This window comes from Bos taurus, chromosome 15, assembly GCF_002263795.3.
Source record: "Bos taurus isolate L1 Dominette 01449 registration number 42190680 breed Hereford chromosome 15, ARS-UCD2.0, whole genome shotgun sequence".
NCBI classification, from domain to species: domain Eukaryota; kingdom Metazoa; phylum Chordata; class Mammalia; order Artiodactyla; family Bovidae; genus Bos; species Bos taurus.
This window is the reverse complement of record NC_037342.1, coordinates 34728769-34756063: the sequence shown is the minus strand read 5'-3', so window position 1 is coordinate 34756063 and position 27295 is coordinate 34728769. Positions and strand designations below refer to the sequence as shown.

Below are 27295 nucleotides of genomic sequence, written 5' to 3'. Positions count from 1 at the left end.
ACCCTGGATCTGGGAAAGCCCTAGACACTCGGCCTTTCCCCCAGGTGCCTCCTTGTGCCTTGCTTCTGGGCGTGTTATTGTTCTTATGATTGTCCCCATTTGAAGAAGGATGGGATTGAGCCTCTGCAAAGTGACTTGCCTGCCCTCACACAGCCAGTGGCAGAGCTGGGATTTGAACTCGGGTCTCGGAAGTCAAGCCTGGGACTCTCTCCCTTCTGCCACGCCGCCTGCTTCTCAGCCCCCAGTGTGGTCTCAGGCTGAAGAGGCCCCTTGTGCATCAGAGCTGCTGGGCACTTAGGACTCACTGGCCTCGTGGATCCCAAAAGCCAAGACGGGGCTGGCAGCATCAGAGCCACGGAGGACATAGACTAAAGATAAATGTCTGGCCCCGCCCACTGCTGTGTGTGCAGCCCAGGACTCTGCATTTGAGTCTCTGCTCAGTCCTGCTTCCCCAGCTCAGCGGCCTCTACCCACCCCTGCCTCCTTTGTGCCATACCAAACGCCCCAGAGAGGGCCTTTTACTCCCTGCCTTCCCTTCCATGCTTCTGGGGGCTCTGGGTTAGCCCTCCCACCTAGTTCTCCTTGTTGCTAAATCCAGAAACTTCTACCTGACCCTGTCCCACCGGTCTCTCAGGAAACATGGCTCCCTTGTCCTCAGGGGCCAGGGCTGGCCTCCGATGGGCAGGCTCAGGCAGAAGTGTGGACTCGGCCTCACTTGTGTGGTATGGCTGAGTGTGGTGGGCATGGGGCGACTCTCTGAAGGACCAGAGTGCTGTTTTGTGATGGCAGTGGGGGTGGGGGGTGGGTCCGCTTGAGTCTCCCAGGTGCCTCCAGCTTAGCAATTCCCTGACCAGAAGATTCTCAGCTTCTACATCTGACGTGGTCTGATGCTGCAGGTGCTGTTGTGATGGGAGAGGGTCAGAGCTGGAAGAGGTCCACCTCTGGTTCATGGGGACTGAAGCAGCGCGCCCAGACACCTCCTTCTTTCTTTCTGTGTGCTGTTTCATCTTAATCACAGCCACCCAGAGGCAGGGGATATTATCTACCCCTTCCCTGTCCAGGAATGAAGGCTCAGAAAGGGATGCTGTCCAAGGTCACCAGCCGGGCCAGGCCCCAAACTCAGGCTGGTCTCACCTCGAGGTCCAGCCGTTTCTGCTCCAGCGGCTGCCTCCTTTGACAAAACAGATGTGTGCTGCTTTTGACCTGGGAGTTAGAAGGCAGGTGGGACCCTGAGAGCAGAGGCCTGAGAGGGGGCGTTAAATAAGCAAAGGCTCAGAGGCTGCGATGACGGAAGTCCAGAACTGACGCTTCAGGAGAACCCAGCTCCTACCCCTGCTCCACCCTGAGAGCTCCGTGACCTCGGGCAGGTCCCTTCCCTCGCACTGCCTCCATCTCCAGGTTCCTGCCGTACGAGCTGCTTTAGGGCCAAAAACCTGTGAGGGTCCCCTCTGTCTTGTTCTTCTGGTTTCTAGTGTTTTCCCAAGTCAGGGTACCATATTCAACATGCCATGAGCTAAATAACAGCATGTTGGGAAGAAATACTCTTTTAAGGGTGTCTGTATTTTGTGACATAGTTTCATTTCCAAAATGTGCATCTTGGAGTGAAAACAACACAGAACCTCTGCTGCCCCAGAAGTCACCCGCCTTGCTGTTGAGACAGCCCTTTCAGCCCTGGGCCTGGGGTCTGGAGGATGAATTCCATGAAGTGGGTTGCTGTCCCACTGGGAAAGTCTGGGTTCCCCAAAGGCTGCACAAAGACCTTTTCTGGCCTTGGTTCTCCCAGCGGCCCAGCCTGGCGCCCAAGACTGAGTGGCGCAGTGAAGGGGGCTGAGGGGATTCCCATCTGGGCACAGCCCTCCCCCGTGGTCTTCTCTGGGCTGGTGCAGTGGCCTCTGGCTACCTCCACCGTGTCTACTCGCTTTTTCTCAGTCAGAGACCGTCCCAGGGAGGAGACATCACCGCCCTTGACTAGTGTGAGGGACTGTCTCCGGCATGGACAAGGATCATGGTCTCAACTCAGAACACGTGTCCAGAGTGCCCAGCAGACCCTGATTCTCCTAGGAGATGTGCACACACATACACGCACATACACACACATACCACCCCATACATGTCCCTACACACACACACACATCACACCCATGCATGTCCTTATACACACACAAATGCTTTTCTACCACCTATATGAACCACACACAGTGACCATTTACACGAGCCTCTGACACGCGCCTAGAGTCAGGTCACATAAGCAGGTGACACACCTTTACCACGCACACACCCACTCCACATTTACACACCACCTCTCCCCCTCCCCTGCACGCCTCCCCCAGCACACAGACCTTCCACGCAGCATGTTCTCTGCACACACTTTTACACACTCCCGTCCACGCCCTCCAGGTAATACAATGGGAAGCATCTCCTGCCTGCTGCTCCCTGAACTGGGTGCCAAGAGGGCAGGATTGGTGAGAAGGACCAGGGCTGGAATGCGGATGCTGGACAGAGCACTCAGGATACAGCCAGGCCTCTGACTGGGCGGCCATAGTGGAGGCATTTATTAATGGACCAAAAAGGAGATGGACCCCAAAGAGCCTCCTGTCCCCCTCAGAGCCCTCAGCTAGGCCAGCACAGTGTGGGCATGTCCAGCCCAAGGAAGTCCAGACAAGCCTAATTCAGTTTCCAAACTCAACTCGACTGACAATTTATTTAGGCCAATTGGCCATCCCGCCTGCTCTGCATCACTGACTCCGCATGGATTAACTCAAACGCTGTACACCCCTGCTGGGCAGATTTAATTAGGCAGAAAAACTGACCTGACGCCTCTAGGGGCTTGGGCCCTGGACACCAGCCAGGGCTCCCCTGATTAGTCCCACTGGTCGCAGCCTTGCCCAGTGTCAGAATCCTCAGAAGTGACCAAATCCAGCCCTACTGTACCAAGATGAAACTGAGGCTCAGAGAGGGGGGGTGATCTGCCACGGTCACACAGCGAGGGAATGGCCAGATCAGCATGTTGGCCCACGCACCACATCACAACCATGGCCTTGCTTCTGGAATGCCAAACTGCAAGAACACAGATTCCCCACGGTGAACCCCTGAACAGTTCTGAAAGACAAGCACAATTTTCTAAAGATGACTGTGATATAAATAATTTATAATGAAAGTCACAGCACATCTTGGTCATTTTAATAGATAGTAAATTGCCTTTCTGATTTATAGTTTTAGGGGTGGGGTTACGATAAAAATAACTTGGTGATTTATAAAACATCTTCTTAAGTCAACAGATCGTTAGTAGGTTTGTCTGACTTTACAGCCAACAGTCTCACCACCCTGGTTACCATAGCAACAGGATGCCTCTCTCTGTTGCCATGGCTACCTCTTTCTAGAACACAATTGGTGGGTCTCTCACAGTTTGTGATTCTGAAAAAAAGAAAGAAGAAAAGCCAGAACTACCAGTTTGGGTTTATGCTGCTTTATCAGGCAATATTGCCTGCACTGTCTTGAAATTTCACAGAGTGGCCTCTGAGGTGTGGCTAGACTGGGTGATGGCTGGCCCTGGGCTGCCAGACAAAGCTCCCTTTTTGGCCGCCTGTTAGACTAGAAGCTCAGGAGGATCGGCCCTCCAGCTGGTTTGGGTCCTGGGTGTGGGGGCATATAGCTACTGCTGCTGGAGTGGGCTGGGGAGAAAGGACAGGGTCTGGCAAATGGCAGGACATCAGGAACTGGTGGGTGACAGGCAGATCTAGGGATGGGAAATCCAGGAGTCTGGGCAGGGAGGCAGGCTGAGGGCATCAGAGAAGGCTGGGGAAGCTGAGGCGGGCTGGGACTGCCATCCTGTGGGAGAGTCAGACATTGAGTCAGTCACACCCAGCGGGGGTGAGGCGGGCAGAGGAGGGGCCAGCTGTGCAGCTACGCCTGGCATTCAGGGTGTTTGTAGGAGGTATGCTGTGTGGTGACCATCCGTGTGCTCTGAGTGTATACGCACAGGGAGGGTGGGGGCTGTGTGGGTGTGTGCCTCATGGTACGGCGCCTGGGTGTTCGTGCCTGATGGGCAGTGATGTGTTCCAGTACCATCCGTCTGCCCTGTGTTTTCTGTGTGTGTGGTCAGGACCCTGGGCTGTAGTTTGTGTGGTCACTCGTCACAGGTGTGTGCTTAGGTAATGGGTCAGGTGCCTACTCTGGGCAGCAGTGTGTGTCTGGGGGTGACCGTCCTCAGGTGCCCAGCCCTTGACGGCAGCTCCTATATTCCAGCCAGCTTTGGGGCTAAAAACACAGCTCTGTGCACTAGGGAGCTGGCCTTAACTGTGTCTGGATGACTCGATCTTGGAGCTTGACACCCATAGCTTGGACTCCATGTGCCAGCCCAGGGTGCTGTGGAGACCGCTCCTAAGGCTCACTGCCTGGGCCTGCCGGGCAGAGGTTCCCTCCCTGCCAGGGGTCAGCTGATTCTGGGAACTCCCCATCCTTGGGCATCCACCTTGTCCCTCTGGCTGAGCTCCCTGAACAAGTTGTGGTCATCTCTCAGCCTGCCCTCTCTGGGTCTGCCAGGACACAGTCAGCCAGGTAGAGATGCAGGCTGGGCCATCTGAGGCTGCTGTTGGCATTGATTCCCCGAGCAAGATGGGGCAGCCTCCCCCGCCCAGGCACTCGCAAGTGCTGGGCACTGAGGCCCAGGACCATTTCAGGCATTCTGGGCTCCAGCCTGTGCATTCAGGTATCCTGGTTCTCTCTCTCTCACTGGGGACAGACATAACCTGACCTCAGGGAGTCCAAGCTATGGATGTCAAGCTCCAAGATTGAGCCATCCAGACACAATCAAGGCCAGCTCCCTAGAGCACAGAGCTGTGTTTTTAGCCCCCAAAGCTTTGGCATCTCTGGTGGTGGACAGAGCTTAGACAATGGAGCCAGATCAACTTGGGTCCAAGCCTCAGCTTCATCACTAGCCTTAAACCTTGGTTTAGTCCCTGAACCTGTTTCCTTTTTGGCACAATAAGATACAACCACCTGTCTCACCAGGTCTGTGGGAAGGTTAAAGGTGCACAGCAGGCCTTTTAGCGTATTTTTTTTTTTTAATGCATGTACTGGGTCTTTGTTACTGTGCACAGGCTTTCTCTAGTTGTGGCGAGTCGGGGCTGCTCTTCATCGGGTGCTCGGGCTTCTTGTTATGGCGGCTTTTCTTGTTGCAGAGCACAGGCTGTGGGGCATGCGGGCCTCGGTAGTTGCAGCTTGTGGGCTCTAGGCCACAGGCTCAATAGCTGTGGTGAACAGTCTTAGTTGTCCATGGCATGTGGGGCCTTCCCAAACCAGGGATCAAACCCGTGTCCCTGCATCGGCAGGCAGATTCTTAATGGCTAGACCACCAGGGAGCTCTAGGCCTTTAGCTTTGGCGGCTTCTCCTCTCTCCTTTCTGGCTCAGCTTCCCTGAGGATGGGTGGGAGGGCACTAGAAACTCGCTTGACCATGGGCTCTTGCTTTGGCTTTGATGCGCTGGGGCTGACTTGCTAGTCGCTAGGCTTAGGAGATTGTGGCAGTCTGAGCAAGCTGGGGCGCTTTCCTCCACAGTGATCCAAAGGGCCCACTTGGACCCAGATGTTGCTGGGGCCCTGCCTCTGACAAGGGACTAGGTGCCTGCAGCAGAGTCTAGGAAGCCTGACTTACACCTCCCCAGCTCCTCTGGGGAAGAAGTCCTAGTATCTGACTCTAAGGCTGATCGCTGCTGCCCACCCCGGCACCCCCACTCCTTGGTCTCTGGGGCCCAAAGAGGAAAGAATCTGAAAGGGATGGCCATTGATCCCTGAGAACCCAGGATTTGTCTATCCTAATTTTAGAAGACCTTACCACTTCCTGGGCCTCAATTTTCCTGTCAGGACCTGTTGTTCAAGAAGAGCCAATGGGTGTAGAGCTCTGAGGGCCTTTGAGGGCACCTGGGAGGAAGTGAGAAGACCTCAGGGACATCAGTGCCCTCTCTGGGCTGTACCTGTGAGGCTCCCCAAGCACTAATGAGCACAAGTTGGAGACAGCCTCGCTGCCTCCCTGGGGGATATTTAGAGGCTCCTTGGGTGGTAGGGTGGGGGGGACTTCATTTGCTGCCTCCTAAGGGCCTCAGGGCCAAGAAGAAGTCTCCCTGGGAGAGGTGTCCCAGGAGAAGGGCTACTTAGTGGGGCACTGATGGGTGGATGGGTTTTTCCACGTGGAGATTAGCAGGAACACCCTGGAGGAAAGGGCAGCAGGTGCAGAGACACAGAGATGGAAGGTCAGAAATGGCAGAGGGTAAGCGACTGATCTGATCTGATCTGATCTGCATGTGGCAAGAATGTTGGGTGCTTGCAGGGAGAGGTCCCTGGGAAGTCAGTGCAGTCAGGGCACAGGGAGCCTCACAGGCTAGGCTGAGAAGTCAGGGCTTTTCTCTGTGGCCAGATGGCCAAGCAGAGAGCTGGGATTCCAGTTGTTGCCCCTTCTGATAACTGGGTGGATGCTGTACTCATGGCTGAGATTGAAGCCTACAATATGCTGGCTTTTATGACAGTGACCCCATTGAGAGAGAGTCTCATGTGCATGGAGGGGACAGAGGAGGACAGCTGTGGGATGATTTAAGAAGGGGATGCCACGGCTGATGGAGCAGAGGAGAGGCAGCACCTGCTGCCTTCCACCACTGGCCGGGATCAGGAGCCCAGAGATGCAGCAGGCCCAGCCTCTCGGCATCCTTTAGATACTCACAGTGTCCATGTTCCTCTCCTCTCTCAAAAAGACCAGGGCAGGAACGTGACCTGGCCCTGGGAGTCTGGGCTGTGAATTCCAAGCTCTAAGACAGGGCCCTTCAGAGGGAATCTGAGGCCAAATACTCAGCATTTGGGGATATGTTCTTGGCTCCAAGAGCTTTGATAACTGCTAAAGGAAAAAGTGCTGGAGCTGGATGAACCTGGATTGGAGTTGGTGGCCTCTTCCAGTTGCTTCCAGTTTGCTTTCCTGGCCTGCCCCTGTGGTGTCCCAGGTCAGCACTATCTGGACCCTTAACGTGCTATTTCTGGAATCAGAAAACCTGGCTTAAGTCCCTGCACTGCCCTCATCTTGTCCAAACCCCATGTACTTCACAGGGCTGATGGGGGCTCACCTTTTCAGTCCACTGCATTTTACTTGTCTCTGTGTGTGTCCTTTATCTTCAGCTGTGTGGGGGGCTCCCTGGGGGCAGGGCTGAGATCTTATTGCACTCCATGCTGGGCATAGCCTGGCGCTTGGTGAGGAATGGAAGGAAAAAAGTATGGATGGGTGGATGGATGGACAGGTAGATAGATGGGTAGGTGGAAGGAAGGAAGGGAGGGAGAAAGGAAAAAGAGAGAAGGAAGAGACGAATGAATAAATGCATTTCGGATGGAAAAGAGGGAGAGAAGGGAGGAGGAACAAAGGAAGGAATAGAAGAAGGGAGAAAAGAAGGATGAATGAATATGTGGCTAAAAAGAAGGGAGAGAGGGTAGGAGGGAGGAAGGATGAGTGGGTGAAAGGGAGAAAGAAAGGAAGAAACAAAGGGAAGAAGGAAGGCTGGATGGAAGGAAGAAGGCAGAGGGGTCACACTCGATAGTAATCTAGGATCAAGTTTTTGAAAATTGCATGACTCTCTAAAGCCAGCAGGAGCCAGCATGCCATGATGAGTGGCTTGGGTAGATCATTTCCTGTTTCTTTGCCCCAGACTTCCCATTTATAGCATGCAGTGCCTTGGACCAGATAATCTCTAAAGGTTGCTCTTACTCTGATATTCTAAAATGCTGACTTTGCCCCTTTCCTTCTCCTCTCCCTTTCTCTCAACCTGGAATGTGTCTTTGCAGGTCCACACGGTTCTTCATATCTAGATCTGTGCTAGGTTGAGTGTCAGGTCTCATGGCTATGGTCAACCCAGACAGGGTCACCACCAAGTGGGGAGGTACATCAATACAAACCAAAGAAATTACTAGAAGCAGCACGGCTGCCTCTTGTGGCAGATAAAGAGTGGCACCTTGGCACTCCTTGAAGTTTTCTGTGAAGGCAGCTCTGGAGAATGAACTTGCCACCCATTCTAGTTTGTAGCCCAGAACTGCCTCCAGGGAGATGGCCTTGCACGGTTCATGGTCTGTCTTGATAGGCTGGGAGAAGGGGAGTCCAGAGGGGAGGGAAGCAGCAGGAACATGAAAGCTGGGTTCCTGGAGGAGAACCCCCTGGCCAGGGTTCCTCTACCAAGGGCAGTGTTAAAGTTCCATGATCCCAGACTGGAGGCTGTAAGAAGAGCCCTTGTCTGGAATTCAGTCTGAGTGGGAAGGTTTGAAACTCTGACAGCTGCTTGATTTTCTTTCCTAGGGTACCCGTGTTTGCTTGTGGTTAGAGAAGCCCAGTGGGTCATCAGATGGGGGTGAGGGTGACCAAATCAGACCACAGAGTCTCCTGAACCTCTCTCAGGGGGTGGGGCCAGAGCAGGCCATTCTGGACAGACTGGGTTATCCTGGCCATTTCTTTCTCACCCGGGTAGGGGATCTGAAAGGACCAGGCACCCACATATGTTTGGAAAACCCTAGTTCCCCAGCAGCTTATTCCTTCCTCCCACCCACCCCCTTCCCCTGGGGCCAGCCGGCCGGAACAGGAGCAAAGCCATCTCTATGGTTTATGGTGCGTTTGAGGACCCCTGGTCCAAGTCTCCTCCTTATGCCTGAATCTACAACCCAGTATCTCTGACAAATGACCATTTAGTCTTTATTTCCGTATCTCCAGGATGGGTGGAGATACACCCATCTGATACACCCAAGTGTATCACCCATTGGAGATACACTTCCAATACATGATGTGAGTTCCTGGGACAATAGAGAGAAGTGGGTAAAGGAGTTGTGTAAGGCCTTGGGGAAGATACGTCTTTTGCAATTCAACATAGGATAGAATATGAAGAGACTGCCTGCATGAGGTACAGAGCCCTGAAAAAGAGAGTGAACAGCCTAGCGGAGGGACGGAAGAAAGATGGGAGATGTGGCCTTTGAGGGGCCTGGCTCCACCATACCTTCCCTATCCTCCTTTCTTTGCCAACCTCAGCCTCAGCCACCTAGGTCACTTTCATCAGTGGTGGGGTGGGGTGCTAAATGCTTTAATAAATCACATCTAGAGTGCAACATCTCAACAAAGTAGAAGTTTATTTCCCACCTGTGTATTTAGTAGGTGTCTTTCTTTCCAGGGACCCAGCTACTTTCTTATGGTGGCCTTGCTGGCTTCCTTGGGCTTCAACATTCAGAGAAAGAGAGAGGGCATGAAAGGTTGAGCAGGAAGGTTTTGTGAGCCAGGCCGGGCCTTCATGCACACCTTTTTGTGCACTGTCGGATGGCCTGAGACCAGTCATATGACCCCACCCAGCCTGGAGGGCAGGCTGGGAAATTATGGTCTAGCCACTCATCCAGGAAGAAAGGAAAGGCATTTGTGAAGACAGAGAAATCTCCGCCACAGCCTCTTAACCCTGCAGGTCTCTTACCCCCATACTCCATGCTCTGAAGAGGGAACGGTGGCCTGCCTGCCTGGCCCATGTCAGAAGGGGTGTCCTGCAGGCATCTTGCCCAGCCTGGCCCCAGACTGGACCTGGCCCAGAGGCACCCAGTCTCTCTGCTTTGGGGGAAGAACCTCCCCTCTGACACTGTGTGTTTCTCCTCCACAGTATGTGGCCTTTGCCTCCCTGTTCTTCATCCTCGTCTCCATCACTACCTTCTGCCTGGAGACCCACGAGCGCTTCAATCCCATCGTGAACAAGACGGAGATCGAGAACGTGCGCAACGGCACGCAAGTGCGCTACTACCGGGAGGCGGAGACGGAGGCCTTCCTCACCTACATCGAGGGCGTCTGCGTGGTCTGGTTCACCTTCGAGTTCCTCATGCGTGTGGTCTTCTGCCCCAACAAGGTGGAGTTCATCAAGAACTCGCTCAACATCATCGACTTTGTGGCCATCCTCCCGTTCTACCTGGAGGTGGGCCTGAGCGGCCTGTCCTCTAAGGCCGCCAAGGATGTGCTGGGCTTCCTGCGCGTCGTCCGCTTCGTGCGTATCCTGCGCATCTTCAAGCTGACCCGCCACTTCGTGGGCCTACGGGTCTTGGGCCACACTCTGCGAGCCAGCACCAATGAGTTCTTACTGCTCATCATCTTCCTGGCTCTGGGCGTCCTGATCTTCGCTACCATGATCTACTATGCCGAGAGGATAGGGGCTCAGCCCAATGACCCCAGCGCCAGTGAGCACACCCACTTTAAGAACATCCCCATCGGCTTCTGGTGGGCTGTGGTCACCATGACGACGCTGGGGTACGGAGACATGTACCCGCAGACATGGTCCGGCATGTTGGTGGGAGCGCTGTGTGCGCTGGCGGGCGTGCTGACCATCGCCATGCCCGTGCCCGTCATCGTGAACAATTTTGGGATGTATTACTCCTTAGCCATGGCTAAGCAGAAACTACCAAAGAAAAAAAAGAAGCATATTCCGCGGCCACCGCAGCTGGGATCTCCCAATTATTGTAAATCTGTCGTAAACTCTCCACATCACAGTACTCAGAGTGACACATGCCCGCTGGCCCAGGAAGAAATTTTAGAAATTAACAGAGCAGGTAGGAAACCTCTTAGAGGCATGTCGATCTGACCTTTCACCTCTGCCCCCTGTAGCGATGATTCCAGATTCAGTCAGACTGCTTCCTTAGTTCCGTGGGTGACTCTGGACCCCACGCTCAGTCTAGAGGTGTGGCGTCTGGGGGCCCAGGGAGATGCTGGGCAGCCAAATTCATGAGGCGAGAGCCTGCTAGAACCTCACTGGTGGCCCCCGGTAAGGAGGTTGACACACCGGTCTCGTGGGGTTCTGAAGAGATGCCACGGCCCGTGAGGTTGCTGAGGACTCTCTTAGCAGGAGCCCGGGGGCTCCGCTGCTCAATGGGCAGGAGTTGGGCATGAGTCGCTGACTCAGGCCACTGACCCGGAGTCACGGCGGGGCGGGGTGGGTGTGATTGGGAAATGCCAGACAGCTGCCCATTTGGTCTTTACACGGCTCCCTTCGGGCAGTGCACGTGGCACGGATGGTGCCTGGGCTCTGGCAGGAGGTCCCTGCAGAGACAGCAGCAAGGATTCTCACCCCCCCAGCAGAGCCTGTCTCCATAGCTGAGTAGCATTCCTGCTCCGATGCCGGCTGCCTAGCTCCAGGCGCGTCCTCGGAGACGCCTCTTGCCCTCCGTAACAAGCTTACTCACCCCACAGCATGCGGAACCAGCTCATCTTCTACCACCACTCTAGAGTTTAGCGTTTATCTTTAGGAACCTGTTGGAGTGACTCTAGCTTTCACGTTGTCTGTTTGGGTTGATGGTCCAGTGGGAGTTTCCGGTGGCCTTCTTTCTGATGGAAGCGGCTGGTGAGCGAAGGACTAGAGGGGGCCACCACCCGGGCAGCTTAGATGAAAGCGCTTCAGACCAGCAACAACCTCCCACTGAGAGTGTTCCCTGTTTCCGGCGGTAGGGACTGCAGCAGCAATACACGACATCCCAACCAGTGTACGCCCACTTTCCCGTGAATTCAGTGGGGGTCAGGGAGGGGGGAGGGGGGCCATGAAACAATACTAGTCACCGTGGGATATATTCTCATATTCCATGGCTAGTGGTTCGTTATGGGACTATCTCAGTTTTATGAGAACCTGCACATAGCACATAAAGTTGATCATGGGGCTCTGGTCCGAAGATAAAAAGCCCATAGTCTACCTCTACCCATGGAATACCATCGACTTATTCTGTGGACACAGGGATTTGAAGGGAATGAATGACCCAGAAAAGCATGACAACACTGAACTCAGAAGAGGTGCCGGGGCGAGGGAGGCTGAGTGAGTGACAGGTAGTGTTTAGTCTGCAGAAGACACCCTGTGCCCAGGGCAGGAGGTGGGGCTGCAGGCTCCCTCAGCCCCAGAGGAGCAAGTTGTCCCCTGGTTTGAATGGCCTCCCCAGTGGCTGACTGATTCTTTCTTCCCTGATGCCCCACTCTCTGGCCCACCACCCCATCCTACGCCGCATCCGGCTTCATCACATAGCTATACTGACCAGAGTGGTACCCTGAAAGTCCACCTCTCTGTCTGAGGTCTTTCTAGCCCCTTCACCCGGTCCCATACCCCTCCCCACTCCCTGGGATCCCTGTAGACACCTGAGAGGAGTGTGGCTAGTGTTCTGGGCTGGGCCAGGAGCAGGGCAGGGGTCTCAGAGGCTGGAATGGGAGGGCCTGGGGTGGGGCTGGACTCCTCGGCCAATGCGTGGCTTCTGCTTAGCCAGCCAGGCATGGGCCGTGGAAAGCCCCTGCCCCACCTCTCTGCTTTGGATCATCTCGCCCTTCTGTTCGACCTCAGGAGCACCGTCATGGCGAGGAAAATTCCTGGGGCTCTGGGAAAGGGTCTGGGTGGGCCTCGCCCCTAGCTTCACGCCAGGCCTCAGCAGGAAGAGTTGAGCCTGAGTGGCATCACCATAGCACTCCTTGGCCCCCTGTCCCATCCTCCCCAGTGATTCACTCCCACCAGGCACAAATCCTTCAGTCCCAGACAATGCTAGTATTCTCCATGTGCTGAGGGCATGTGTGCATGCACACATATACACACACATGCACACACGTGTACACATGCATGCATGTGCACACACAGAGTGCAGATGTGTGTTCTGATATGTACACCAGCTAGCCCCAAGACACAGGCCCTTTTCCCGGAAAGCCTGTGCACTTCTCCTAGAGCCCCTGCACCCCACCACCACGACAGCCCTGGCCCTGGGACCCTCTTTGCCCTGGCCCCAGGTCTCAGGGATCCAGATTGTCCTGGCTTAAGCCAGGTACTTAGAGCCCTTCTCTCTGGGGCCCAGCTGCCTCACTCCCTTCCGTCCCCCACACACTGCCTCCTCCCCTTTCCCAAGTTCTTATTGCTCCTAGGGGTGCTGTCTTGACATCCCAAACCTGCTCTGAGCCTGGTCCTTCACCAGAACCCTCCTCCCTCTGAAAGCTGGTGTGTGAGACCCAAATTATCACCCAAGTGATAAGCATAAGTGTGTGATCCTTAGGGGATGTCTCCCTATCTCTGCATCCCCAAGTCTCTTCCCGTTGGCCTCCTCTTCTGCTTGCAGCTATGCTCCTTGGTGGGCATGGGGTTGGGGTGTGTTGGTGAGTGAGTGTGGGGGAGGCCAGAAGCGAGGAAGGCAAATGTGATGGGAGGCTGGACCCCACAGGAACTGAGAGCTGAGATGCAGTCCCCAAGACCTTGACAACCGCCCTCCACCCCAAGGGCAGTCAGTTGGCCCAGTGAGACTCCAGTTCTACCTTTAGAACCTGGGTTGGGGCAAAGTGCAACATGCTGGGCTCTGAGGGCACCCCCTGCCCAGGGCCAGACTCCAGGACTCAGGCAAGCCGTCCCAGTCATGTCAGCAGCACCCTCCCCTCCCCTCCCCTCCCCGTCTTGGTCTCTCCTGCAGCCTCAGGTCAAGTGTCTGGTCTCCTCGGTATCACGGCTGACGTGGCTCCAGTGTCTGGGGGATTCGTCCCGGCAGGGGTTGTAGGGTCTCATGGGAGGATGCCAGGATGGCACCCCCATGGTCAGGGGCTGGGGTTGATAGTTCAGGAGAAGCTGCTTCTCTTGCAGAAAGGGGGTCCCTCCCTGACCTGCAGCCGGGGGCCCAGACCACCTGCTCTGGGCAGTTCAGAGTGCTCCCTCTGTCCTGCCATGTGCCTTCACGTGTGTCTCGTCCATCTCTGCTCCTGTGATGTGGGTTGCTCCTCTGTGGTGCTGCGTCTGGGGCTGTGGGGTCCCACCATAGGTGAGCAGGGGGCTAGTACAGGGGATGGGTGGTGGCCAGACCTCCCCCTTCCTGTCCATCAGCACCTAGGGCAGCAGTGAGGTCCTGAAAAGCACCCCCGTCTGGGTCTGCCCTGAGCTGGGACAGAGCTGCCCCTGCAGCCTCCAGGGTCTGCCCTGAGCAGCTGAGTCCAAAGCGGCCCCCGCCCCGGCCCTCCACGTCTCCCCTGCCAGCTGCAGTGGGTGCGGCAAGTGGTGTACCCCCTGGGGCAGGGGAGGTAGTGGGATTGGGACAGGGGTGACCAGGCAAGGTGTGGGCAGGGCCCCTCTGCAGGGGCTAACCAAGTTTCTGCTCAGATGCAGGGCCAGGGTGGGCAGCGGGGGGCCCTGAGTGGGGTCAGCGAGGCCCCCTGGTGGCTCAGGGGGAAGGAGCGGAGAAATAAGGGGCTCTGAGGGCCAGGACTGGGTGTTCTTTTCTGTGTTGTTCACATGCTCTCTCTTTCTCTCTCTCCACTAATCATGTTTCTCTCTCTCTCTCCTCGTTCTGTTGCATGACTTGTGCCGGTTCTTGTGATTGTACTCAGCTCGTATCTCTCACAGACCGTCCCCAGTTAACCTGGGGTTTTTTCCCTGAGCCCCAGGCTGGGCAGCCGCCACCTGGGGGGCTAAACCCAAGGAAATTTCCCAGCCACCCCACCTGCCCCACCCTAGCCCTGCGTGCGCCCCCGGCGCCCGCTGCTGATGTGAACAGTAAGTACCTAGGTGGTGCCCAGAGACCAGGGCACACAAGCCAGCCTGCTGGCTCAGGGCCGGACATCGGGTTCTCCTTGCTCCAAAGTTTAAAAAAAAATGACCCTCTCGCGGACGCTCATCTCTCTCAGCCCATTTCAAAGCCTGGAAACCATCTTTGTGAGACGCTGCCCATGCTGCCATTTCATCATCGCAGGCCCTCGGGTCTAGTCGGGGCCAAGGGGCCCTGGCCAGGGAGGGCAGGGCTCCCAGCCTTCTGGGGAGCAGGTGGGAACTGAGGGACCTGGTGACCATCTCATCTAAAGGACAAGGTCGGGGTATGAGGGGGCAGTCTTGGGTGACCTGGCACCTCTGGCTTTTTTCATGAGTTCCCCAGGTTTGGTGAGCTGGCCACTTTTTGGCTAGTCTCTTTTCCAGCCCTCCTCTGGAACTGGGGAGGGACAGTATGGTTCCCAGTTTCTGAGAGCACCCCACATCACAGATAAGCCCACAGCCCAGGGAGGCTGGCTCCTTCAAAGAGCAGGACCCAAACACTCCCACCCAGGCTCGGCCTTTTCTCAGAGGACATGTTTGAGAGAAGAAGCAGGCTCTGAGAAGGGCAGGGGGTCTGGTTCACACCCACCCAGGCAGCCCACTCAGCTGCCCCCTGGCCCGACCCCTGCAGGGAAACCAGCCTCAACTTCAGGTCCTCTAAAGGCTGTGGGAGCTGGCTGCCCCAGGGGCACGGCACTGGGGGGCAGAGTCACACAGAGGGTCTCAGGCTCGGCTACCCAACCCTGGGTGAGCCCTGCAGGCTGTAGATACCTCCGCTGGCAGGCAATGGCCAGTGGAGAGATCACAAGTTCTGACTCTCCCCCCAGATGGAGATGCTGCCTGGTAGGACTCACTGTTTTCCCCTAGAAGAAAATGTGTACAGGGTACTGTGGGCTCCAACTTCCATCCCCCTATCCACTGCCTCCTCCCTTGAACTCCGTTCCCCTCTCCCAGAGACCCTTGGGAGGTCCAGCCAGACTGGGAGGAAGGGCCGGGCTGGTCTGTGTGCACACCTGTGTGCCCTCAGACACACCCCCAGTGTTAGGCAGTGCCCAGTTCCCCAGAGAGGCCCCAACCCCAGTCACGTGGTATCAGAGTTACCCTGGTAACTAACCTTTCTGGTTCAGAGTGAATTGGGGAGTGAAGCCCCTGGGATCTGTCAAGAAACACACTGTACATGAAATGCTTTGCCATCTTGTACGACAGATTTTTTTTTAAGTTCCAAAATTATGATGGGATTTTTTTTTTTTTTTGGATTTGCTTTACGAATAAACCTGATTGGTCCATTTCTCTTTTGACTGACTGCCTCTTTGTAGTGACATGATGTGTACACGGGTGGTGGTCCCACCCGCGGGCACGCCGAGTGTGTGCACACGGAGAAGGATCACTTCTGCGTGTAGTTACATGATGTGAACAGGGTCACGGAAGAGGGTCAAATTGGGTGGAGACTCTCTCCAGCTTTTTGCCCCTCTTTAGCCTTTCAGAGGGCCTCCCGCTGTGGTCACACCCACGTTGGGTCTGTCTTCCCTTGAGGCTCTCACCCTGGAGGAAGTCTTTGAGGAAACCTCAGGCTTCCCTCGTAACTCAGTTGGTGAAGAATCCGCCTGCAATGCAGGAGATACAGGTTTGATTCTTGGGTTGAGAAGATCCCCTGGAGAAGGAAATGGCAACCCACTCCAGTATTCTTGCCTGGAAAATCCCATGGACAGAGGAGCCTGGTGGGCTACACAGTCCATGAGGTCGCAAGAGTCGGACACGACTTAGCTACTAAAGCACCACTACCACCACCAGGGCCCACCCTGGGGACTGAGTCGGTGCCACCCTAACCAGGAAGAGTCTGCTTGGAGGGCAGAAAGCAGGGGAGGGGTCCCCAAGAGTGATGGGTGGGCTCAGAGGCCAACAGAGCCCTCTCTGCCAGCTCCAGAGGCGTCCACGATGCTGCTCTTGGATTTGGGGGAGCGCCCTGCTCTGGCTAGAGCTGCGCCCTCACCAAATGTGCCCCCAAACTTCTTCCCAGGTTCCTTCTCAGGCTACCGCAGAGGCCAAGACTCGTCTTTCCCACCCGAGTCCATCAGCCGCTGTTGTCTTTACACATCCATTTGCTCTGCTTTGCGGGGGACGCTGCCGAAAGGAGACGGAGGAATGGGAGTCCCTCCCAAACCCTGGCTGCTGTCACTGCCTCATGCCTGCATTCTTGTTGCGCCTGTGCAAGCTGGCTCTGCTTGAGGCAGAGCGAGGTGGAAGACCCTGGCTTGGTCTGGGTGGTGAACGGAGTGGACCGAGTGACCAGCTTAAGTCTGTACAGAGAGGGAGCAGATTGAGTGGTCAACTGGATGGGGGACCAGGAGACTGCGTGACCAGGCCTAGTCTGTATGGGTGATGGAGCATAGAGAGTGACTGGATTAGGTCCATATGGGGGTGGGATAGAGTGATCAGATAGGGTGTGATGGGGGAACAGCATAAAGCAAATGACCAGAGAGGATCCACAGGGGGCCTGGAGTGGAGTTGACCCTTGGGGTTTGGGTGGGGCCCAGGGATGCCTGAGCAGACAGCTGGATATGGAGGGGGCAGCCGGGCTCTGGTCAGCAGCAGAGGGATCAGAAAATGCTGCCACTCTGGACAGGAGTGTTTCTGCGTGTCTGTTTGTCTTCTCCCTGAGCTCTGTGTCTGGCCCTCTACCCATGACCGCATCCACACCATCCTGTCTCATCGGCCCCACCTTGGACGTTGGGCCCGGCCCCCCAGCACCGCGCTTGCTGGGCCCATCACCAAACTCATCTTTTTGCAAACTTTGAGCAAACCCAGGAACCCTCCTCCCCAGCACTGTGGGCAGCCCAAAGGCTGCCCGAACGAGCTGGGGACCCCCAGCCTCGTGCCTCTCCCGCTCACTTTTCTGTCCTCAGTCACGCACTACCCTTTGCTGATGTCCCACTCTGGCCTGTCCCCCCCCGCACTAAACAGTTTTCAGTGTCTCAATAGCTTCTGCTTATATGTTTGAAGATTCCAAACTGAATGGGGAGGTGGCGAAGGCCGCGCTGGCGAACGAAGACTGCCCCCACATAGACCAGGCCCTCACTCCCGATGAGGGCCTGCCTTTTACGCGCTCGGGCACCCGCGAGAGATACGGACCCTGCTTCCTCTTATCAACTGGGGAGTACGCGTGCCCACCTGGTGGAGGAGTGAGAAAGGGTATGTAGAGGAGGCCGGGGTGCTCTGCATCAGCGGGCCTGCCTCGCGCTCCTGCACAGGGGTGGGCGGGGCGGCGGGCGAGGGGCGCTGAGGGGCAGGCAGGCACAATGAGGGGGGAAAGGAGCAGGAGGAGCCCCAGGGTCGGCCCCCAGAGGTCTGAGTCCCACCCTTCCCAGTTGGGATGGTAGGCTGGCAGAGAGAACCTGAGGTCCAGGCAGCTGTGGGTTGCAATTGAGCTCAGGGGTAAGAAGGGACTTGGGGACAGGCTGGCCGACTACATTCCCCCAAGGCAGAGGGGTACCCAGAGATGTGGGAAGATCTTCAACTTCCCCCAGGCTACTCTGGCAGATGGCAGGTCAGACCCCAAAGGCAAAGTGATCTCCCCTGTCCCTTGGCTGGGGAGAGCAACAGGGTAGGCCTGGGCTGGCCAGGACCCTGTGGGCCTAGCCACCCAAGATCCATGTTCTGGAAGAGGCATCCTTTAAAGAGAATCCATATAGACCAGTTGGGGTGGGGGGGCGGTCATGACGAGAGAGATAGCTTAAAGGCTTGGCAGTGAGGTCAGCGTCCTTGCAGAGGTAAGGTATGTGCCAGTCAGAACACTGCGAGTGGCAGATAGGAAACTAGCCAAGAGGAGGTGGTTATGTATGACTCTGTGCAGCCCCTTCCAACCCCAGCACCCAGTAGCCGCGGCCCCAGGTGTGGTCAGTGCCCCCTTGTGGTTGGTGAAGGCAGAGCCCTGTGGTGGTCAAGGTTGGATCAGACCCTTGTCTTGTAAACCGACCTCCTGGGGACAAGGCTTCCACTAGAGCTTGAGCATGGACTGGGGAGAAGTTTGGGGCGGGGGCCCAGCGCACCCTAGATCCAGGCTCCGGACACCGGGCAGGGCCTGGAAGGCGGAGGAAGCCATCCTCGGCACAGCAGGCTGGCTGGGCAGCTCATGCATGTTGGGGAGCGGCTCACAGGCTCACACAGTATGGTTGCATGCTGACTGGGGTGAGCAGGTTGGGCTAGATAGTTGGCTTTTTAGAGCAACAGTTGGTGTAGCTGGTAGCCATTCACAACTGCTCCAGTATTTGAAATGGTTCAATAATATGTGAGGAGAAAATAGAGAATTCAAAATAAAGGGCAAACCCAGAAAAGGAGAGGCAGCCCACACGGAGACGGGGGAAGTCCTTCTGGTGCTTGGCGTGCTCTCCTGATCCAGGCTGGCCTCTGCTTCCTTGCCCTGCCTGGAGGTCCCATGGACCCCAGCGCGGCATACCACACCCTGCATGGTGCTGCATGGAAGGGGGGCTGCCGGCCTGGGGGCTGCCTGCCCCATCCTCGGCACCTTCCATGGATAGGCCTAAAGCTCCCCTTCACAACTGGCTTTCTCCCAAGTGGAGGCTCTAGAAAACCAGGATCAGGGGCAAGCCCAGGGGATGGGAGAGGAAGGCATGTAGACCTTTCCCCATGGCTGTGCTCTGCTGGTAAGGTCTTATGGGGCTGCCTGTCTCCCTCATCTTGAATGTTGGATCAATCTGTGTGGCCTGAAAGAGCAGACAGAAGAGTTTCTTGACTGGGCTTCCGGAAACCCAGGGTGTGTGGGACAGAAGCAGCCTGTAGGGAGCAAGGAGTCCGATGGCAACCACTGTTTGCAGGTGGTACCCACTCCGCAGTTCCCCAGAGGCACTGAGGGTGGGGAGCCCCCACCCACATCCACATGGTCCTGCTCTCATGGAGTCATGACAGCCGCTGAGGACTTGCTTTTCTCAGGATAATACCAGGCCATGAGCTGTGTGCGGGGTAGAGAAGAGTTAGGGGCTCAACCCATTCCCCCAGGAGGGAGAGAAAGAGGCGTGCTGGGCTGGCTCACTGCATGGGAGAACCAAGCCAGCTGGAGAAGATCCTGCCTGCCTCTGCATGCGGCTGTTCGGTCTTTCCTCCTCCTTCCTTAAAAACTAAGTACCAAGCGGGATGGGAAAGCCAAGAAGAGAAGCTCAAGTGTTAATTGTATTCTTTACATACAGATCTTTGCAAAGAAAGCCCTGTCATTGCTAAGTATATGCCGACAGAGGCTGTGAGAGTGACTTGACCAGGCGACTTGGCCCAGGACACTGGTGGCTATTAAGCATCTGGGTGGACCTGCAGCCCCTCCTCGCCCTCGGACAGAGTAAATTCACGCCATGCAGGTTTGCCGGACGAGTCCGAGTGGCCCAGGCCTTGTACTAGGACGGACGTAGCTTTTCTACGGCCAAATGGTAACTGACCGTAGAGGATTTCTTTTCCTTCTTTTCCTTTTTTTTTTTTTTTTTTTTGAGAAAAAGCTTTTAATTTATTCGGGGAGGGGGTGGGATGGAGGGGTTCCTTAGCATGACTTGCATGAAGTTCAACAGAAAACCCAGCAATCCAAACCCACGAACCCCACCTCCCCTGCAACTGTATGATTACCCTAAACCATGACAACAATGAAGAAAAACAAGCAAGAGTCCTCTATTTTCTTTCAAAGCTCTTTCCTTTTATACATGTTGTTGGAGCCAAACTGTAAAGGTGTTCGGTAGAAACCTGTACGTTTTTTTGGGGTGGGGAGGGGAATGAGCGGGTTGGGGGAAGGAGTGGGGATGAGTAATGGATTGCTTCCCTTTTGTACACGGAGATTCTAGAGTAAAGGTTCCCAAAAGGGCAGTCGGTCAGTCATTGGTCATATTGACCTCACCTTCATAGTTCATCTCTCACGTGGAAACGGAAAACTTTGCTCCAAATAGAATTGTGGAAACGCACTGCCGCCTTCTTCCCTCTGTTTGGCATGCTTGCGACCCAGCGGACGTCTCCCCAAGATCCCTGACAGCGGCTAGTCTAGGTTGATTCGATCATCTTAGCAGTGTGTAGATTCAGTGTGACCAACTTTCATAACAAATTGTTCATAGTAGATAATCAACACCGTATGGATTTTTCAAGTGTTCTTTCAGAGCACCAAAAAAGATCAGGACTGTGGGAGGGCCAGTCCTCCTCCACCTTGATCAAGGCACAACCCGGCATTGTATGCAATTTAGTACTTCAGAGTTTAACAAAAACAAAAAAAAACCTGCATGCCCAATGTTATGCAAAGCGATTCTAGCATGAAATAAATTTTGTATCATGGTTTCTGTATAGTCTAAAGCAGATTTGTTTTCCTGAAGCAATCGGAGGTTTGCAGAGACGCACTTCTGCATCTCGAATAAATATAGTATTTCCCCAACAGAAACAGAGGACAGTAGCTTGGCTTTGGTCTGATTCTAAAATTAGTGGTGGGGTGGGGGGTGGGGAAGGATGATATTTTTGAAAAACACATGCTTGAGTTGAAAACAAAAAAAAATGCAACATCTCAAGCTCTCACTGCAGCTCGCAACATTCCTGGAAAGAGAGCAATGCTGCTTTAGTTCAGCACCCTCCCCTCCCTGGGCCCTGGCTCTCGATAATAAAAAGCTGACTTTGGACATAAAGCATGAATTTGGGTTTTTATTCCTCCAGCAGTGTCGCAATTTGGTTCTGGGCCCCTGGTCAGGCCTTCTGCGGCTCGGCTAGGGTGGGGTAAGCCTGAGCCCTGGCTCTTCTGGTCTCAGGGACCCATCCAAGGTGCAGGCTGTCCTATCACTGGGAGAAAGCCAGGACCGCTCTGCCCACCTCACCCTGCCCCTCCCCAGATCCTGTTGGTTGGGGGTGGGGGGAGAGCTCAGGAGGAATCAACAAAAAAGGCCTTGACCTAAGACGGGCCCATCCTCTGGGGGTTCACCAACATGGAAACGTCTCTATGGATCCTGCTGTATTCATGACCCTTGAATCTGGTTATGTGGAGGTCCTAACCCCTGCCCCCCCCCACTGCCCTTCATGCAGACCGTGGTCACCTCCCTCCTAGGGCCATTCTTGAATTTGATGGAGCCAGAGGCAGGGGTCTGATGGGTCTGGGTGCTCCACCTAGCTGTACCCTTGCTGGGCACTGTCCGGCAGCCACCCCATTGCATACCCCTCACTCAGCCTGGTGGCATCTTGGAAGGGGTGCAGGCCTCTCCTAGGATCTTGATTTGCTTGAGTTGCTCACTTGGTCTTGATTTGCTTGAGTATTTCATTTGGTTTTGGTCGGGGGGTGGAGTGGGGATTGGCGTTCCAATTCTTTTCCTATCCATTAGAGAATCTCAGGTGGTAAAGTCGCTAATGGACATGGCAGGCCACCTCTGAACACTTTACAGATGAGGAACTGAGGCCCAGAGGGGAGTGCTCTGACCAGGGCCACACACAAGTGGAGGTCAGTTCCTCCCGGATTTCCATTCCCTCCATCCCTGCCAGTATGGCCAAGTCAACGATCATATGGGTGGGTAGAAGTCTGAAGGTGGGTGTCGAATTCTCACCCAACAGTTTCTCATCCCCTCTGAGCACTTACCTCAACTTCTGAGCTCCCTGTGCAGTCCAGGAACCAATGAATAGGGGGTGATGCGTGCAGCAGTGAGTCGCAAGACCTCTGCCCAGGGGTCACGCGGCCACAGAGCTGCCTGATCCACACCACCTGAGTAACGGCCATTCATAAGCATCAGGACAGAGAAGCCAAGCAGTGTCAGCGACTGCAGGGAGACCAGAGTTCCCTCGACCTGGGGTCCATCCTGGGAGAAGTGCCTCTGGTGGACTCAGGTGGGACTTGACACGAGGCCATTGGAATAGGGGTTTTCAGGGACATGGGAGCTGATGGGGAACAGGGATTAACATACACTGAGCATCTGTCATGTGCAGGACACCTGAGACAAGCTGTCTGATGATGACCCACAATAATTCAACATGCCCATTATAGAGGCAAGAGAAGAGGCACAGAGAGATAAAGTCACTGGTTCAAAGCCACACAGCTGATGAATGATGAAGCTAAGTTTTTAACCCAGGTGGTCTGACTCCAGAGCTTAGGTGAAGCCATCTCAAGTCCTCATTGAGGACTTCCTGGGGCTGGAGGTGGAATTGATTGGAACACCGGAGTTATTGGTCCTGAATACCAGGGTCCTCAGGCCATGGGTGTGACAGAGGGGCCATTTACCTGCTGCCCTGAGCTTTCCATGCACATAAAAATATTTGACTAACCTTGATTTCCTGCTTAAACACCTGTTGTCCTGAGAATGAAGCCAGAGTTCCTTAAATTGGCTGGCAAGACCCTCCGGATCTCCTCTCCCAACTCTCACCTCTCTGTGCTCTGGTTGCTGGGGAATTCGGACACTGCCCCTTAGGACCTGGAACCCCCATTCCACTTTCTGACTCACTACCCTCCAATTTCAATTTATCACTAAGTCACTTCACTCAGAAGTGGTGGATGCAGGTGGAGGGCTTTACTCTGAGCCCCTGGCCTGGGTTCACCATTCTCAAGCACAGCCTCATCAAATTTTGACCTGATAACCCACTGGGACTGAAGGTGGTGGGGTGTCAAGGGGAGCTGGAGTGCCTGCGAGGGGAGCCTGTGTGGCAGGTTAGGTTGTAAATATCCCCCGAAAACCTGGTGTGTGGCTGCCCTTCAACAGTCACTCCAGGAGCCTCAGACCTAAGACCTATGAGCACACAGGGGATCTCACTCCCCTCTCTTTCTTCCTTCCTTCATTCCCATAGGGCAGCATGGTGGGGGGAGGGGGAAGGCCAATCAGCTTAGTCTAGCAGAAAAAAAATCATTCTTAGAGATAAGTGGGCATTTTCTCAAGCTGGCTCCTATGGCTCATTAGCTAATCACCGTCAAATGATTGGCTATCCACAGCATAGTTAACAAACATTTGTTAGAGATAAAAGCAGAGGGTAGGTGGGGGTGAGGGGATCTTAGAGCTCACGCGTTCAGCCTCTCCACCCTATGGTAACCCTAAGTGTGTACTGACCAGCTTGTTCATTATTACCCATTGGGCACGTCCTCTGTCCCAGGACCTGTCCTTGGTGAAGGGTTCCGGAATCAACCAAGACCTGGTCCCTTGCTCATGAAGAGCTCGAGATCTAGTAGGAATGAAGGGCTTGGGCATCTACAAGTCTGTGAATAACCAATAGGGTTCAGAGGATGCAGAAAAAGTCTGGGAGACACTGCCAACAGCCCCTCACCCCACTGAAAGCCCTGGGGCTTTCCGGTGCTGCTCTGGTCTGGCCAGTGAGCTGACGTGGAGAAGCCTGCCCACTGCTGTCACTAGAGGGGACTGAAGGGTCCGAGGTGTCGTCTACTGCCGAGAGCCATTCATTCCGGCGTGAGTGGATTAGCTGGGCTCCACAGGCTTCTAAGAAGAGTCTGGCTCAGGTTCTGAGGCTTAAGGCCAATCCACCACCTTACCCTGACTCAAGCTGGGAAGGAGCCCCAGGATCTTGTGCCCACAAGGAAGCCTTGGCAGGAGCATGAGGGCTCAGCAGCAGAGGCTTCGGGGGTTCAGATTTCTTCCAGCAGGTGCCAGAAGAGGTAGGGGGCTGTGCTGCAAGACAGACTGCATGTGGGCTCCTCAGGCATGGAAACCCTGTCTAGAAGGTACGGGCCTGAGGACTCACCCGTGTGGGGCTGCCCTCTGATGCAGACCACTCAGCATGTAGGATAGCAGGTGGTGGCCAGTAATGGCGGACTTGCTCCAGTTTGGGTCATCTCTGGGCCATCTGATCGCTCCATCTCAGAAGGCTTGGTCACCTTGGCAAGACCAGCTCAGAGTGTCCAGACAAGTCCTTCCTTCCACTCTGGAAGTGCTTAGAGGTTGTACTGGCCTCTACTGGTCCTGGGATGTGGGAGGACCAAAGGCTTTGCTGGCCAGTGCAGTGATGTGGACTCCACGCACTGGTGTTCAAGGTCAGCCACTGGCCATGGATGGTCTCTAGGTGCAGGCCTGAGGAGCTCAGGATGGCCCTCATCCCCACTCTCCTGAGTCGAACTCCCTGATGATCTCAGGGCCACTCCTTGTCTGTACCCCTTGTCTGGCTCAAAGTACTGGATGGGTCACCTCCCAATTAGGACCCTGGGCCAGGAGTGAGCTGTGTGACCTTAAGATGGTCCCTTCCCCTTCTTGGGCCTCTCTTTTCCCACATGAACAACAAAAATGCTGCATAAGATCAGTGGTTTTAAAACTTTCTTAAGGACGCCTTGTCAAGTAAATCTTATGGGAAGCCAGGTTAAAATGATGCTGCTGTGAATAAGGTTGGCGGGGGGCGGGGGCAGACCTCTGTGTAGTTGGCTTTCCTTTACCCACAGCCCACCCGGTGGCCACTGTCAGGAGGTTGCTCTCAGTCTCAGGAGACTGCTAGGGTCTGGAATACAAGTTTAGAGGCCACTAGGCTAGAAGGTGGTTACAGATCCTCCAGTCATGATGTTCTGGGCTTTTGTAATATTCTCAAGCCTTTGGAGCCTAGCATTCACAGATTCAAATGCTCTCCTGAGTCAGAAGGAGGCGCTGTGCAATGCGCCACAGCCCTGGCTGGCTGGGTGGTGATACTGCCCACCAGGGAAAGCCACTTTCTGAGGCCTCTGGCCAAAGGCCTGCTGGCAGTCACAGCAGAGGAAAAGGTGCCATGGCCCCCAGAGCCATAGCTGCCACCAGGGAAGCCTGAGGCCTGTGGCCTGGCCTGGTCCCTGTTTCACCTGAAGGACCCCTTCCTGCAGAAGCCAAGGGCCTGGGGGGCAGAGCTCAGGGGTTAGGGTTCTTGATGCTGCTTTCCCTTAAGTTCCCCCCCACCCCGCCTCCCACCGGGTGCTGGTCCCTCACCCAGAAATACAGCTTGGCAACTACAGTCACACAGACTGGCTGCAGAGTCCTGCCTGGTTCAGAGGAAGACTGACCTTGGGAGTTTCATCGGTTCTAAAGATTCCCTTGTCTGTCCCAGGGGTCTCTTTGGCCTGGTCTTTCCAGAAGTCTTGTCTCTTCCTCCACTTACTCATCTACACTTCCTCCACTCCCACTCTAGAGCCCTCTCCCTTGGTCCCAGTCACCAAGGGAGGAACTCCATCCTGTCCAAGTATTCAGTCACCGGATCAGAGTACATGGAACCAGGGTACCTTGAACCAGCAGACTGCATGCTCTGGATGCTGAGAATGAAACCCCAGAGCTGTACTTTCTGTCCCCACCAGTCAGGGACAGGCTGGAGACTTCCTGCTGCTTCCTATGTCCTTGGGTAAAGACTTCTCATGCACTGGGTAGAAATGATGTCTGTTTCTAGAGCCCAGACACCAGGCAGGCAGCCACCCATCATTCTGGTCTTGTCGGTCCACCCACAGCGCCTCCTGAATCCCTCTCAGGATTGCTGCAACCTGACAAAGCAATTCTCCAGGGACACGTTAGGTGGGTAAGGTCACTTTATTCAAGGGTCTCTGCCACAAGCCCCCCATTTCTGAACCTGTCAGATTGGGCTTGGGGAGAAGTTTCTGCATGCCTTTCCTTCTGGTTTCTTTCTTGCTCCATAGCTTCTTGAGATCTGGCTTCCTTGGTGGCATCTGGGGAAGGACTGGTGACACTGGGGTGCTGGCCCAGGGCAGGGAGGGCTGGCAGCTGGCAAAGGGCCAGGGAGTGGCCAGCCCCGCAGCCCACATGGAGTCCCAAGAAGAAACGTAGGCCTGGCACGGGCTTCGGGGCCCAGACGTCAGCTTCGGTGCCGTCCCCGCACATGCCATGCTCGTTCCAGCCCCAGGAGTGACACACACCACCTGAGACAAGGAGAGAGAGAGAAACAGACTGTTGTAGCTGTGGTTCTGGGGAACAGGCCCAAAACACTCCCCCTGGGGGTGCGGTATCCCCGAGGACCCCACGTTACACCTGAGGAAACCAAAGCTCAGCCACACCTCAGGGCCTGCCTGCCCTCCTGGCTTCCTCCCCTGCTCCCCAAGGCTGCTTTACTTCACTCCCACCCACCCGCCACCTTCCTGCCTCAAACCTGGCTCTCCTCCGTGGCCCCTCCTTTTCCCTCCCCCTACAGGCACCTCTCTCTCTCTCTCTCTCACACACACACACACACACACACACTCCTAGACCTGCCAATTCTGCCTCTGAAAGTCTCTCCAATCCTTCCCCACCACTCCGTCTCCTGATCCCAACCCCATTTTCTCTCATCTGGGTCACACCAACAGCCAACTAACCAGGCTGCTCACCATCCACTCTGATCTTCAAGGAGCATCAGGATAATCTCTGACAACGGCAGATCTAACCAGGTCACTCCCCTGCTTCAACCCTTCACTGACTTCCCACTGCCCTTAAAGCCCTTCTGGCCAGTGAGGCAGAGTGGTCTGGCTCTGGACCAGCCTGCGGGGCTCCCCTTTCACACTCTCCCCCACCCCATTGCATGCCAGAACCCCTGCTTCCTTCAGCTTCTAAAACATGCCCTGTGGGGCTGACCTTTCTCTCCAAGTCCCGGCTTTGCTGGGCTTTACATCCCCCTCATCCTTCAGATTCTGTTTAGATCATGCTCAGAGGCCGGATTCCCCAGCACCCAGTCACCCTGGATTCCTGTCATCGCCCTTGTACTTTTCCCTGTGGGGGTGGATAGATGGTCTGGGTGGTGATGGGTTTATTCTCCACTCCTCTCAAGACTGTCTGCCCTACAGTAAGGGAGGAACATGAATGTTCTGTTCAC

The 27295-nt window shown here is 55.2% G+C and overlaps 2 protein-coding genes across 4 annotated transcripts in view; one reads left to right on the top strand and one right to left on the bottom strand.

The window, feature by feature from the left end:
• KCNC1 (potassium voltage-gated channel subfamily C member 1) overlaps positions 1–21204 on the top strand; it is a 45095-nt gene extending 23891 nt beyond the window's left edge. The window contains 3 exon segments of one of the 2 annotated variants that reach the window (NM_001113281.1): positions 9650–10583; positions 17552–17740; positions 19753–21204. In NM_001113281.1, coding sequence (NP_001106752.1) covers positions 9650–10583; positions 17552–17740; positions 19753–19817 — 1188 coding nt within the window. In that variant the 3' untranslated portion in view covers positions 19818–21204. 2 annotated transcript variants of the gene reach the window in all.
• Positions 21205–26006: 4802 nt separating this feature from the next.
• Positions 26007–27295, bottom strand: part of SERGEF (secretion regulating guanine nucleotide exchange factor) — a 248199-nt gene continuing 246910 nt past the window's right edge. Inside the window, exon 12 of one of the 2 annotated variants that reach the window (XM_059874868.1) lies at positions 26007–26372. In XM_059874868.1, coding sequence (XP_059730851.1) covers positions 26026–26372 — 347 coding nt within the window. In that variant the 3' untranslated portion in view covers positions 26007–26025. The remainder of the gene's footprint in view (positions 26373–27295) is intronic. The other variant, NM_001076021.1, reaches the window with a different exon arrangement.